We start from the raw sequence: 15,186 nt of genomic DNA, 5'->3' as shown, positions 1-15,186 counted from the left end.
AAGGTAGGACATGGTTTCCACAATATTAAACATTGCTTGGAAGAAGCATACTCACCCCAGCTCCTCACAGAAGCTTACAATAGCATCAAAGGCTGTCATCGCAGCCTTGTCAGATTCTTTTAAGGTGCCTTTTTTTTCCTGAAAGTAGAGAGGGACAAGTTTTCAATTCAAATACAAACAGGTCAACTAACCCTAGTGATAAGCAATTCCATTCCTCCTGAGCAATGTGGCAAACTGGTACAGGCACCATCCTGTTTCTGCTCAACCATGCCTCTCTAGGGCTTGAGCTGGGCCTGGAGCCCTCACCTCTCTGCTCTCCCTTGAAATTAGGTTACAGACAGCTGCATACTCAAAACCTGCTCTTACAGCTCCAGAATAAAACTCATTTCATCTTTGTGTATTTAGGTGGATCAGGTGGATGCTTGTTCTGCCAAACTTACCTGGATTTTAGAGAGCTCCTTCTTGATCAGGAAGCTAACTTGATCCCGGTCGTTCCTGGAGTAATAGAGGCGGCAGCAGGAGGGCTTCCCATCTCTCCCAGCTCTGCCAGACTCTTGGTAATATCCTGCCATTGACTTGGCAATGTTCCAATGAGCAACAAACCTGCAAGTGATAAGACAGTGGAAACACAAGGCTGCAGCTTTCTCAACTCAGGGCACACACACAAATGTGTTCGTGGATATTAACAAGAGTAAATAATAAGGCAGCAAAAGCATAAAAGACAGAGAACTTGGCAGAACAAGGGATTCTGCACATAGAGTTACAAGTCTTAACATAAGACACAAGGAAAGCAGCAGAACTATGTAAGCCAATGCATGTGAACAAGTGAGCAGGATGCCACACAAAATGGATGAAAGCAAAAGGGCACACAAATATCCAAACATAACTGCACAGCTGTGAAGAGCAAGAATAAGGACACTGATTTAAGGAGTCTGGAATATTTTACCACAAAGCAGGGGATTTTAAAAAGCCCTATTTATTTGAAATACTTGATTTTAAAAATACATTTCAATGTCAAGTCTGTGAGGAAAACTCTACCTCACCAAACTTACTTGTAGACAAAGGCACCTTTCCCAAGACAACAAACATGACTACGAACTGCTGCTAAACTGTGAGTAATCTCTGAATGAATGTTTTTAAATGCACTGCCACAGACTGCTTTAAATCTGCTTGTGTTTGAATATTCAGAAACTCAGTTCATACCTGTGTTCAGCCCTGAGAGGTCTGAGCATTTTACCATACAGTAATGCTGCCAGTATTTTAGATACCAGTCTGCCTCAAAACAAGTCCTTTTAAAGCTCTGCCCAGAGGCAGGAAAGATGTACACTGGTGTGATAAAAGACTAAAAGCTAAAAGTTGCTCCAAACACAAATGCTTCAGGAGCAGACCAGGTATGAATAATCTTAACTAAAAATGAACCAGCAGTGAAGAAAAAATTTCCTTCAGAAAGAGAGACAACACCTCTGTTTTTCCTTTTGATACAAAGGGTCACCTCCAGAACTTGTCTGACTTGATCTTACTTGATAGAATACACATGAATACTCAGGACTCTGCCAACAAAAACTGAAGACTAAGCAGCAGGGCCTCGCACCTGGGCTAGGGTATAATATCCTTAACTTATTGAAAAACAACTTATAAGGAGTAATTTTCACTTAATTTCTTGGACATCAACTGTACTACAAAAGCAGGTTTCAGCTATATTTTACCCTCCATCAGCCCTATGCATTTCAGATATTTTTTGCTGGTTTATTGGCCATTGCAATGAACAGGGGAGAGACTAATTTCAGCAGGTCATTAATTCATGCTACTCTGTTAGAGACTTCTAATTGCTCTTTTCAGAAATTAGTTGCATGTTACACGCAACAAGCAGTAAGAAGTCTGATATTGCTACAGAACCCTGTCTGTCAGCATGGAGGATGGCATAATTATTTAACAAGGCACAGTTTAATGGCACAGTTGTGAATAGTGATAGCCTCAGTGATGTCTTGTCACCCTCCTACAGCATTCAGAGTAATTGCTTTTCATGGATTTTGTGTAAAGATCAGCTCCACATACGTTGTTGCATGGCTTCTAAGAAAACTTCCAGATATATTTTTATGAGTTTCAGCAAGCCTTCATCAAGTGTTTGAGTCAGGTGTACCAGGTAATAGACACTGAAGTTTGCCCTTCCTGCTGCTCAGGTTTCAGCCTCTGGTGGAGCACAACACTCAGCTTCACAAACCTGACATTTGCTTTGTCTACTCCCATTCCAAAACTGATGGTTGCAACAATAACTGGGATCTTCTCCTCCATCCATTCATTCTGAACTGAAGTCCTGTCAGCTGCCTTGAGCCCTGGAAATGGAAGAAGATGAAAAGAAACAAAATAAAACAAAAAAAGAGAAGAACTATTTTGTGCCCCCTCCTCACATTCCCCCATTGCAACCCCCTCAACTAAAAACAAACCGATGTACACACTCCTCTCTGTCCATGTTTAAGCTGGCTGGGGATCAAGCAGAAGTCAGCAGCAGCTGTTTCTGTTCCAAAGAGAAAAATCTGGAACATTCCTGGGAGGAGTGCAGTTATATTTAGGCCATGCAAGATCCAACAAAACTAACAGCTCTGAAGTGGAGAGAATGCTGTTCTGCTCTGTTACCCATATTTACCTCGAAGATTTGATGTATTGCAGACCATGCCAAGAAAGCTAATTTTTAGGTAATCCCATCTAGGCCTTAAAGGTGGTACAGTTCAGTTCTACCAGCTGCTGAGAGATGCAGATTTCAGTACCTGCATGATATGCTTTGGCTTTCACTCCTCGGTAGCTCAATTCAATAGCCAGCTGGTCACACACATCCCTCATCCTGCAGTACACAATGCCACAGCCAGAGTACACCTGGGCACACAGGAGAGAAAGTCTGTGATGCTGGCTGAAGTCAATCAACAAAGCTGCAGTTATCAATAAGGAGGAAATGGAGGGATGTCTAAGGCTCATCTCATCTCCAAGCTGATTCCACAGCAACTTAAATACATTGTCTTGGCACAGAAGTAAATCAGATTTAAGGACAGCCTCTTTACAAGTCCTACAAGGACTAAAAATGCTGAACAAACACGGTCCCCCAGCCTCTCTCAAAGAAGACAAAGCAAGAAGCAGTAACCTTCCACACTATAATAAATTCAGGTGCAGAGATTGACTTATCTGCCAAGTTATTTTGGGAATTTTTGGTGTTAGAGCAAGAAATTCAACACGACGCTCCAAGCTGTTTGTCCTTGTTGCATTTCATCACTGACACTGAAAGGGCAGAACACTATCATACACTGACTGCCTGGGACATGAAAAAACAAAGACAGAACTACTATTTGCGTACTCCTAAGACATTTTCTTTTAAATCAACCCCTTCCTGAAGACATCTGCATTTGAAAAAAATGCAGTTCCATATTCTACTTGTTTTAGAAGAACTAAAAAACAAACAAGCACCTTCCTTCCAGGTGTTCCTTCCTCCTTTCCTACCACAGACTTGTCAGGGCCATTTCAATGACCAATCATTGACCACTAAGGAAGATTTTGTGCAGCTTAACCATCGTCCTGAAATGAAAAACCTACCCCAGTGGTGTTCTTCACTTCCAGTGCCTTCAGACAGAAATCCTTCAAGTTGGCATAAGGATCAGTCAAGAGCTCTTTGAATTGCACATCGTAGAACAAGTTAGATCTGAAGCAAGGAGTCTTAAAGGTGGCAAGTGGCTGCTTTAGCTTGAGTGCTGTCACAATATCCTCCTGGACTTGCTTGGTAGCAGTGGCAGTCAAAGCAACACATGGTGTATTGGGGATGCGAGATCGCAAGGTGCCCAGCCGCAGGTAATCCGGTCGGAAATCGTGTCCCCACTGGGAGACACAATGAGCTTCATCAATTACCAGGTAGGACAGGAGATTTCGAGACACGAGGGAGTTGAGTGTAGGCTGGAAGGATGAGGCAGCTGCCATCTCTGGGGTGATGTACAGGAGCTTTATCTGAGGCTTCTCGCTTGCTAAGTCAGCCAGGATGGTCTTCTTTTCCTGGGCAGAAAGCTTGGAGTTCAGAGAGCAGGCTTTGATCTTCAGTGCCAGCAAATGGTCCACTTGGTCCTGGAGTGAACATATAATGAAAATAAAATGAGAAGGACATAGCATTAAAGAAAGCCTCCATCTCTATGGAAGTCTACAGGCAAGATTTGTGAGGCCCCAACTTTTACCTCCAGGACCAAGCCTCAGGATAACACCCAGTTACAGTGCAGCTGTTTACCACTTCACTCCAGATGCCTTTATCTTCAGCAGTCAATATATCTGTTTGGCTCTTAACAACCAACTCCTTTTTTCAGCTTCCATTCACTCTAAATGGTCACTTTGCTACTAAGGAGTATCAGCACAGAGCTATGCAGAATACTTAGTCATAGCCACAGCGAGATGAAATGAGCACCAATGCCTCAAAATTTACCCTACCGAGTTGTCATGGATGGAAAATGAATAAAACTGCTATACAAAAACAGAGCACATTTCATTCCAAAACAACCAAAGGACTTTGTAAAGCTGGCTGAGATATGATGAAACACAAAGGCCAGTGTGAATCACCACTGTAACAGAAGGGAGTGTGAACAAGAATCATGTCTTGAAAATCAGGAGGGAAACAGCATCACATTCAGGTACATCTAGATGAACATGGGATGTACAATTCACCCTATCTTGACACTGATTCCATTCACTTGTGCTTGACCAGCACAGAACATTTCAAAAGATACGAGTAATCCTGAAAGATTAAGGCCTCATCGTATCATTCTGGTGTCAGTTTCAAACCAGTTCTTAATTCTTGATGTTCACTACAGGCTACAACACCAGCTATTGCACATTGTTAGTGCTACAGCTGCTCTTATAGGGAAGCATTAGGGGATGAAAACGGTAGAAAAGACAAAATACACAAACAAAAGGTCGTATCAGTGACAGTGTTCAAGGAGGAGCTCTGCTAAACCAGCTTCTCTCCATGACACAAAGACAGAGCACAACAAAAGATGCAAAAAAATTTATGCCTTCAAAAGCAATTTCATCATTCCTAGAGTTGTAACCCTATAGGTAAAATGGAAGTTTTCTTCTGAGTAAAGAGTTGGTACTGTTGGGGTACTCTACTTTGCTGCTTCTGTACAGCACAATGGAGATAAAAGACAGCTGCTGAAAATGGAAAAAGAATCAGTTATACAATTCAGCAGGCTACAGTCAAGGAAGAAATGCCCTCTTTTACAGAGCTACATATATCAAACCAGAGCCATCCTGTTAGGCAGTTAATCTGCAGCCTCTTCACCTGTCACCAGGCTAAAGAAAGCATGCCAAGACATCAAGACAAGAATGCAGAAGCAGGGTAACAGCAAAGCCTTGTGGACAGAAAGAGAGAGACAGCTGTGCCTCAAGAGTCTCCCGACCCCCTTCACTGACTGCTTTTCCACAGCTAACAGGAGACAGTTACCTGAATCAGTGCAATCAGAGGTGAAATGACAATGGTGATGCCCACTGCCAGAACTGCAGGAAGCTGGTAGCACAAGGATTTCCCTGCCCCTGTGGGCATACATACAAAGACATCCTTCTCGCCTGCAAAGACAACAGAACAAAGCTCAAGGCTATTGAGTGATGGCGAGTTCCCAGGGCTCTGTCTGGAAGGATGGGCACAAAGGCACGTAATCTGTGAGAAACAGCAAATCTGTGCACATACCACATAGCATACCAACAAAAGACACTTCATTTCAGGTTCTAAAAGCATAATTATTTGTATACCTGCATTGCTTTCCTTCAAAGAATCTCTGATTACTTTGTGAACATTAAGGAACAGCCTTTCACAAATACTGGAAGGTGCACAAGAAGTTAAACAGCTAATCCAGATTAATGCTGATTCTCTTACAGATTAGCTGCTTTCACTCATCTTACAAACCTCCAGTTACCAAACAACCAGTCCCATGACAGATCTTTATCACACCCTCCCAAAGCTTATCCCAAAAAGTAAATCTCAACCACGCAGATAACATTCAGTTAGTAACTGTCCCCATGCTAAGGAGTAACCACTTCAAGTCAGGAAGATGCCAACACATACAGTTTTAACACGGAAGAACAGCCAGCTGACAGAACACTACTTTCAGCCAATCTATTATCAGTAGCACATCTGCAGGTGACAGATGAAAACTGTAACCACATCCTGCATGCTGATGTTTATTGAATTTTACACTGTTTTGATTTGCATTATGAGACCTGCAAGGAGAGCAGATGGTCAGCAGTGTGTGCATGTGTGTCTGTGAGTGTGTGAGCTGCCCGTCCAACCAACAGTGGTGGACAAGCTAACTTCAGCACAGCTGTGTGTTTCCAATAGCATCTACATCATTCAGAGAATAGAGGTTAACTGCAAATGTGGATAGTTTCAACCTCATCTGACCACAAGCATGCTACCAGATGCCTCTAATGGAGATACTGGAAACCCTACAATTGAATGCTATTCCTGGTCAATGCAACAGGGTTCTTACAAAATAAAAATATGGGAGAACAGGTAGAGCCACACTCAGAAGCCATGCTCAGAAAACTTTGTTTGCAACATATGCTTGCACTCCTATGACACTAATGTGACCTCTGAGCAGAGGAGGCTGAGGAGAGCTCAGAGGGCTGGTGGTCCTTCGTGGAGCAGGCAGTGTCTCCTCAGAGCCAACTGCTGCAGAGCTTTCAGATGCTGAGCCTCACCTCTCACCACAGCCATGGTTGCACTTTCCTGCAGGGAAGTCTTGAACGATTCAAACCCAAAGACCTTTCCCAGCGTTTTCCGGACCCTGCCCTGCAGGCCTGGAGCTGCCGTGCTGCTCATCTCGGAGAAGCTGTGGATGGAAGAACTGATACTGAGTCTCCCCTTCTGAGGCGAGCCCCCCACCCTACTCCCCTGACAGATCTGCCATTGGTGGGAGCTGCCCCCTCACTGCCCCTCAGCCTCATTCCTTGTGGGATCTCCATGAGGCCGGGTCAGCTGGGGGTCTCGGAGCACCTTCCCGTCGCCAGCCCCTCACAGCTCCCCCTCAACGCACCCACGGGCCGTATCCTTCCGCCTCTTCCCCAACCGAACCCCTCCGTACCCCGACCCCCGCTCTCTGCGCTTCCTCGGGGTCCAGCCGTGCGCCGTTGTGGCGCCGGGTGATGACATCAGAAGCCGCTCTTAAAGGGCCAACCCCCATCTTAAAATTTAAAAAGCAAAGCAACCCCCCCAAAAAAATTACCCGTCTCACCTTTGACGTTTCTTTTCATCCTACATAACGTCTTCACCGAGAGTTTTGCCCCCCTCACAGCGTGCTAGCATCGACATTTCCCCTGTCGATCAGCGCGCATTTAAAACGGAAGGAGGAGGGCGGCGTTACTATGGCGACCGCTCTGACGTCATTTCTGCGCGACGGAAGCACGCCCGCCTGAGGCAGAAGATGGCGGCGGCGAAGCGCAGCGTCCTGTCCTCTTTGGCGGTTTATGCCGAGGATTCAGACCCGGAATCGGATAGCGAGACCGGGACGGCGGGAAGCGATGGGGGAACGGCTACGGGTGAGGGCGGGGAGGGGCCTGGGGAAAGCAGCGGGTTGACCTGGAGCCATCCCGCCGCCTTCCTATCAGAGAAGGGAAGGCCCCTCTCGTTCTCGTCTCTCCTTTCTCATTGTTTGCCTTCTGTTTTTCTCCTCTTTTGCTTTAGGAGAGAAAGGAGGGCTCGTCTCGGTTGGGTACGGAGAAGATGATTTCAGCCGCCTGGATGGGGATGAGGAGGGCTATGAAGAGGAGGACGACGAGAACAGCAGGCAGTCAGTAAGTATCTCGCTGTTCCTGGGGCTCGTCTTGCTCGCAGCCATGCGTTGCAATGCCTTTTGCTCCTGGGAGAGCCCCTGAATGGCACCCTGAGCTGGAACCTGATGGCACTGCCACCTGATGCAGGTTTCAGCACTTCCCAAGTACTGTAATTCACTTTATTTTCAAATAGAAGGCACTTGCCTTGGAGCCCAATGGCAGTTTGGCGCAGATCTTGCTGCTTGTTACTAACTCTGTTGATGCTGTTTGACTCTTCTATGGGGAAGAAACTGTCACTGTGAATGTACACTATTCCTTAAGCATTGTTAGCATGTATGAGAATGCTAAGGGAGAAAAATGCTGTTGCGTTGTCAGCTGGAAAATTGAAAAGAATGAAGTTCTGTCATGTCTTCAATTATTCTTCTGTGTGTAACTCAACTTACTGCATCAAGTTAACTTGATGTAGCAGTGTCTTGTCTAGACTTGAGTGGCTTTTGTTTGTCATAGGTGCATGGCATGTATATAATACCACATAAATACAAAAACAATTGATACACTTTAAGATAGGGCACGTACTTTACTGCACGTGAGTGCACCTATTACACAAAAAAATGGACAAATACTTCTGATGTGTCTGTAGGAGTGAAGCAATAAGTCTTGAGGAGGTAGGGGGAGGTTCTTGTCTCCTTTTTCTTCTATCAGCCTTTTGCAGAACTCTGTTATTGTCTTGACTGCTCTATTTTTTTGGCAACTTAGTACATGAAGGAAATAGGGCTGTGTTGCTACAGCTTCCCCTTACTGAAATCTACTTTGTGTGCATTAGATCATTCTCTTATGTGATCCTCACTGTTCTGGCCATCTGCTTCCCCAGTTAGCAGAGAAGAAATTGGCCTCTTTTCCTATTTGTTCTGTTTCTGACTGGAATGAGTGTGAGCAATAGCATTCACAGTGATTGTCTGGCTAAGTGAAGTAATGACACTTCTTTACTGCATTAGTCATTCTCTTCATATCCAAAGCTTATAGACTCTTTCAGTGAGATCTTTTTATTTTAAAGGTGGTAGATGTGATGCAGATGTTCCTCAACAACTAAGTATGTAAAATGAGTAGCCTGTATTGCACATGCATTGTCAGTGTAGATTTTAACCATCCAGCACCTGGGAAATTCAAGGCACTATGCAAGAAATGGCAATTGGTGAAATCACTCCAGTGTTTAGCTAGCAGATCTTGCATATGTTTCCAGTTACTGTACTGATCTGTGGAGATTAATTAGGGTGCCTTATCTGTAGTCTTATTGCAAGGCAGCAGCATCTTTTCTTTAACTAGAATCAAGGGATTCCTTGATAGAGTGTAGCTGGTACTCACTGGTTACGAGCTGTTTTTGGAAAGCAGTGAAAATTGGATTCAGTTGTTTTGGGGCTTTAACAAAATAACCCTGTGGTTATATTATCTACCTTATCTGCTGTTTGTTATTTTATCTTCCAAGGAAGTTTCAGTAATGTTCTCTTGCTGTTTCAGAGATGTCCCCTGCTAGGTTAGAAGGTTTTTGAAGCTATTTCACTTAAGTGTTCATCTAATGAATGATTGAACCTATTGTTGATTATTTGAAAATCACTTCTTTTTGAATGTGTGTGGGAGCTTAGAGGGGAATTTGTGATCAAGTACCAACTGACTTGGTACTGTGGTTCTTCTTAGTTATGCAGTTACTGTTACTGAACTTGATTGCTAAAGCTGAGTTATTGGCACACGTATATTTTAGGAAGGTAAGCTGGAGAGGATCTGAAGTGAAGAAAGGGTTTGGTGTCTCACTTCTGTGGTATACACATGTTAATTCCTGCAATTAAAACTTTGGTGTTACTGGGTAATCACTCTGTAGCTTGCCTTGCCAGAACTTGAGTGTGTGCTAACACCCTGAGTGTGCACTTCATGTTAACCCCTCCTTTCAGTTGCACGTAATCTTTGTTTGTTTGTTTTTGAAATACCAAATTAATATTTTGGGGCCAAAGCTCAAACTTGAAGTGAAGTTCAAAGGAAAAACTGTTTTGAATTGTGTGAGCATGAAAACTATTTTATTGGTTTTTCTGCTCCTCTACTTGCTTTGAACCCAGACATCTATTTGCATACATAGCTCTAGGATCCCCAGTGAAACAGTAACCCATTGGGCAATGGAACGGTAGGCTTACCTACCAGTTTCAGATCAAAGCTATTGCTTACTACTTCTCATGGGAATTTTATACAAGGCTGATTCTGGTATTTTAAGCACTCAAGGCAAAAACTTGCCAGTTTTTTTCTGATATCTGGGTGGAGATGAAAATTAGCTGGTGTCTGTTATCTGAAACTGAAACTATTGGGTTGTTCCCTTCCATGGAAGTTCACGTAATCAGTAAATGAGGCCACGAGAGCACTGTGCAAGTAAGAAAAGATGTGTCAGCAAGCATCACTGGATCTTTCAAACTTGGCACTAGGGCAGATCCTTACCAAGCCTGCATGTTTGCTTGGATGGCAGGCAAGTTGTGTGTCTTCTGTGTGTTGCTGGTGTATGCTTGGGAATATAATAGGCCTTGCAAGTGCTGCTTTTGCTGTGAGCCCTGCTCAACAGGGGTGAGTGCAAGAGAAGCCCCCACCTGCCAACCAGAAAAGACAGAATTATCCAATGACAAATATCTTTCTTCCTAGCTCTGTTGATTTTCATTGTCTAGCTCTGAACATTGAGGAGCCACGTGACTTTTGTGGAAGACATTTGCTACTGAATTATGCTCTTACCTTAAAAAGGAAACAAACTCCTAACACAACAACACTTTTTTTTCCTTATAACTGTAGGGCTTGTTTGCTGGTCATGAGTGGGTTGGGCAAAAGTAACTTCCATTAGAAGGGTCTTGGAGAACTGCTGGGCTGCTGAGCACAAGCCCTTTGCTATAAGTGCAGTTACTTTCCAAGCCTTCTCTTTAAGCTTAATCCTGTAAATTCTTGTCTTGTAGGAAGATGACGATTCAGAGACTGAAAAACCTGAGGCTGGTGACCTGAAGGTATTTGGAAGTGTGGCACGGTGGTGGGGGGAAAGCTCAGTATAAGAGGAATAAGTCTTATAAGCATGGCTTTGGTGTTCATGTTTGATCTTCTGTAGCTAGTTTTGTACTTTCTTTTTGAAGATGTAATGTGACTTCTGGCTTCTGCCAAAATCAGTTAAGTAGTTAAGCTATGGACTGAGTGATGGTCAAGATCTGTATTGAAGAACTGCAGCATTCTGAATTAGATCAGAGGTGTATTTTGTGACAGCATCTTTCCTGTTTTTCAGTGATCAGATGTGGTGTTAAGTGCAGAATTCTCTTATTTCTGACCAGCATTATTTGAAAAGCTGTAGTTAGAACCACATAATGAGTAAATGATTGTATGTTCCCAGAGGTCATAAAACATGTCAATTATCAACGTTATCAATTCAGTTGTGCCCAGAGAAACATCCCAGGTCTTACAGTTAACACTTATATCTGTTAGAAAAATGTATGGCAAAAGGAAGTTCGACTGAAATACAAAGCAGTGAGACCTGGATTCAGGCAGAAAAAGAGTCTAAGCTTGACCCCCTGTCTGCAACTGAGAGTCACTGTAGATTATGGTAATACATAAACTGCTTGTTCAGTTTCTACTTCTGTTGCTATATAAGTTGGTTTCCTAAGTTAAATTACATTAAAACCCTTTTACATAATGAGCAAACTTTTTAAGATAAAGGAGCCTGCCATGCTGTCATTTTCTCTGCATTAGGAAAATTAAGTAGAAACAGTGAGCATAGAAGCAGTGTGTGAATGCTGTTGAAGTTTTAACACCTATTCCTCTGTGATCTCTTCTTTACAAGAAATATACATCCTCTGCAGATTAAAGAAGATGCCTCAAAGCAAGATACAGTGAAATCTCTATGTAAATTTGTTAGTAGAAAAGACACCAGAAGAAGCAGCTTAGTGGATTGTAAAAATGACAATAAGTAGAATGGGCATCTTTCCTTTGCTTCTTGAATTTGGAATGTTCTTATTCAGCACAGGCACACCCAAGTAGAAACAGGCCGTTCAGGTAAGAACATTCTGAGTAGTTAAGAGCAAAACAGGTAGGTTGAGCTGAAGTGTTAGAGAAAAATGGATATTCAGACTGTATACTTCAGCTTGAGTAGACTAATTTTTGTGCTTTAAAATAAAGTTACCAGCTGTAAAGCTGGTATTACTTCCTTACAAAGCTTGCTAAATTGATTGTTGCTTTTGGCTTTCACAGTTAGAAAGTAAAATACAATCCTTGCATGGCATGAAAAGTGAGGATTTGAGAAGGTTATCAGGGAGGCAGATCTGAACTTCAGGAGTTCTAGACTTCTGTCATCTTTAATAGTGGTCCTTAAATGTAAGTGGAAAAATGCCACAGCCTCCTTTGCTATGAGCATAGCAAACAGCCCAGACGAGGTGTGTTCATGTTGTAAAGCATAGTGTGGGATGCTGAGTGGAGTTGCTCTAGCCGTACTACAAAGAAATTCATTTGGTCTGGTGGGAAGGAACAGAACATTCATGTAAAAGTCATTTTTACTTGTAGCAGTAGGAAATGTTTATCTCCCTTTTCCACCAAGTGGCAGTGTTCTCCTGGTTCCTTCCTCGCTGCTTTGAGCTTGCAGGGTATGTGAGAACTAGAGAGTAAGAGTGTGGTTACTCTAAATCCAGAGTGTGGTGAGAAGAGAGGCACTTGATGCTTCTGGATAATTTTATTTCTTTTTTCCCAGCTGAGTGCTCTAGCTGCTCTTGCTCTCATCCTTACTATGAGATGTCACAGGCCTGAAGACATACTTAAATAGATGATGTGAGCCTTTTATATGTGGCCAGGGTGTTCCCAGTGTCTGAGTCTGTGTGCAGAAAGCCAATCCTTTAAGATGCATGAATGATGTGAAACCATTGCAAATGATTAGTTAATTATAGTCTTTCCAAGCTTTGAATGTACATTCAGACTCTTTTTCTATTGTTTTCCCATCTGAACATGTGGTGAGTGAACTATTTTATCTTATTTGAATCATTGAGGAGAACAATTGACAGGCCAAGTTGTGTGGAGGAGTTCCTCGTTGCTGGAGCGTCCTGTGACTTGGCTTCATTTTTTGCTTGGGTGGTAACAAACACAAAGCCTCCAGCTGGTGGTCAGTTTTGGATGTAAATCAAGGAGGCTAAAAGTGGGGAATGGTGTAAAAACTGTCAGTGGCATTTGTAATGGTAAAGTGATGATGGGGGAGAGTGGAATTCATTGCCTGCCTCAAAGTTGCAGTGGGGAGACTTTTCTACTCCACCATATGGTATTTATATTTGCCTGTGGTTTTTAATCTTGACTCTACCTTGTTTTGATCTTGAGGACTCATCACATCTGTCTGTCCTTGCAGCCCTTGTTCCTCACTAGAGGTAAAGGAAATAAGAAGGCCTGGGTGGAACTGCAGCTTTCATCTTTTTTTCTTTTTTAAACTTATTTTCTGCTGAGCAGGAAGTTACAATGAGTTTATCAAAATAAAATACTGATACCAGTCCACTGTGGTGTCTACCCTTGGAGAGTCAAGTGGAAAATTTCTTTGAATCTATTTGGGGAAAGAGATGTGCCAGGTATAGAAGAATATTGAAGCTTCATCAGGCATCTGAAAAAGTTCTCCCACATCAGGCTTTTAGCTCATAGGATTTTCTGTTACTGCACACCTGTGAGGCAGTCCTGAATGCTATATGCTTGTAATACAAAACAAAACAATTTCTCCTCTTTTGGAAACAAAGTCAGAATTCTTGCATCCTGTAACTGAAGTGTTTCAGGGACCCACAGAAAATGAGAGATTCACAGGGAAAGGTAAAGGAAATTGCTTCTTCAAATTGTCTGAGAAGGATGTGCTCAGACTCTGGAGCAGTACTTGTTAGTAACCAAAATGACTTCAGTGCTCCCTGCTTTTAGTATTAAGTAAGCAGTTACAAACTTCAAACAAACTACTGTCTTAAGGGGATTTCAGAAACAAAGCTTTCTGCTTAGGAGGAAAAAGAAGTGGTTCGCAGAAACTGCTGGTGAAGGACTGGTGTCTTTTGGAGTCCCAGAGCCTGGATGGATTCTTAGATCGTTTCATCAGGCGATGGAACCATGAGTGCGAAACAAAGGACGTTGTGAAAAATACCTGAAACTTGACGTTCTGCTGGCAGTATTGGTTTGGAATGATGAGGGTTAAAGGCCCTGTGGTGCCTGCCAGGTGCTTGGGCTCTTGCCAGCCACTGGTTATAGTTGCAACCTTGATGCAGGAACAAGATACCAACCAGGCTGCAGAGCATGCTACAGGGGCCTGCCCTGCAGGAGGAGGAACGTGAACCTTAAGTGCTGACTTTGTGCTCCAGGTCTTATTGGAGGGGTTCTGTGTTGGTGCTGTAGGGCTGAATGAATAGCAGACTGCAGGAGGACAGGGCACAGCCCTTCAGCTTGGTTTGCTGGTGTTTTCACAGAGGGAATCATTAACTCTTGAGCTTTGATTCTGTTATCAGGACTAGCCAGCGCAGGAACTCTGATAAATATTGGCACTCCCTATGCAAGTATATGCTTAACACGTGGTAACAGTTATTTGAAAGGAGTAGCTTTCAGAAGAAGCTATGTTCTCTGGTTTTAAGGGTCCTCCTGCATCTTTGTGTTCTGTTGAGAGGCAGTCCAAGTGGGAGGTAGCAGAAAGGTGTCCTGGTCTCAGAGGTATGCGATGTTTCTATGCATGTCTAAGCACCACCTTTTGGTAGTCAGCAAAGCTGTGGAGCCCTTATCAACCCAGTCAACCTGTGAATAACTTCCCTGTGTTATGATGCATAGACATGTGTTAAAGTAGAGCTTTTGATTGTGGTGTGGGTTGTTGGTTTTTTTTGTGTTTTTTTTTTTTTTAATATATCTTGCCTGGCCATTCGTCTGTCTGTTTAAATACCAAAATTATCTTGATTTCAAGTAAAAGTCTTAGAGGATAAGAACAAGTAACTGGGGGATTGTGAGTAGTGTAGTCCTGATGATTGACTCATTTTGATAAGGCATGTGAATTTTTCTGTATTCAGCATGCATTCATCTAGCTAGATTATCAGAAGGTACCTGAATGTACTCAGGAACTTACACCTCATGTAATTTTACTATGAAAAAGGGGGGAAAAAAAAAAACATTAGGGGAAAAATGGTATCTATAATAGAAAGCTGTTCTTCCATTTTCACAGGCCGCAAGATGTAAAAGAAGGAGCTGACCTCTAAAATCTTTAGGAAATAAATTAGAGTTGTTTGCTGTAGCGGTGGCAAAGGATGAAGTTTGTTTAAGAAATACCAGCCCTTGATACTTTCAGCTGCTTAGAAGGAATCCAAAACATTCTGCTTAGAATGTTACAGGTCACCCAACTGAAGAACAACTGTTAAA

General features: G+C 42.9%; 2 protein-coding genes across 7 annotated transcripts in view; one reads left to right on the top strand and one right to left on the bottom strand.

The window, feature by feature from the left end:
* The window catches only part of RECQL5 (RecQ like helicase 5), a 36,341-nt gene extending 28,975 nt beyond the window's left edge, over positions 1 to 7,366 (bottom strand). For 5 of the 6 annotated variants that reach the window (XM_048965486.1, XM_048965488.1, XM_048965489.1 and 2 more), the window contains exons 1-8: positions 7,251 to 7,366; positions 6,718 to 6,848; positions 5,465 to 5,586; positions 3,580 to 4,098; positions 2,766 to 2,871; positions 2,222 to 2,333; positions 441 to 603; positions 56 to 138 (exon numbers count right to left, since the gene is read on the bottom strand). In XM_048965486.1, the coding sequence (XP_048821443.1) occupies positions 56 to 138; positions 441 to 603; positions 2,222 to 2,333; positions 2,766 to 2,871; positions 3,580 to 4,098; positions 5,465 to 5,586; positions 6,718 to 6,838 (1,226 nt within the window). In that variant the 5' untranslated portion in view covers positions 6,839 to 6,848; positions 7,251 to 7,366. Of the gene's footprint in view, positions 1 to 55; positions 139 to 440; positions 604 to 2,221; positions 2,334 to 2,765; positions 2,872 to 3,579; positions 4,099 to 5,464; positions 5,587 to 6,717; positions 6,849 to 7,100; positions 7,154 to 7,250 lie in introns of those variants that run through there. The other variant, XM_048965487.1, reaches the window with a different exon arrangement.
* Positions 7,367 to 7,375: 9 nt separating this feature from the next.
* The window catches only part of LOC125702346 (SAP30 binding protein), a 28,902-nt gene continuing 21,091 nt past the window's right edge, over positions 7,376 to 15,186 (top strand). The window contains exons 1-2 of the mRNA XM_048965497.1: positions 7,376 to 7,554; positions 7,700 to 7,809. Coding sequence (XP_048821454.1) covers positions 7,440 to 7,554; positions 7,700 to 7,809 — 225 coding nt within the window. The 5' untranslated portion in view covers positions 7,376 to 7,439. The remainder of the gene's footprint in view (positions 7,555 to 7,699; positions 7,810 to 15,186) is intronic.

The sequence above is a fragment of the Lagopus muta genome, chromosome 18 (assembly GCF_023343835.1).
Source record: "Lagopus muta isolate bLagMut1 chromosome 18, bLagMut1 primary, whole genome shotgun sequence".
NCBI classification, from domain to species: Eukaryota; Metazoa; Chordata; class Aves; order Galliformes; family Phasianidae; genus Lagopus; species Lagopus muta.
Note: the sequence above shows the minus strand (reverse complement) of the source record. Positions and strands in the feature narration are given on the sequence as shown.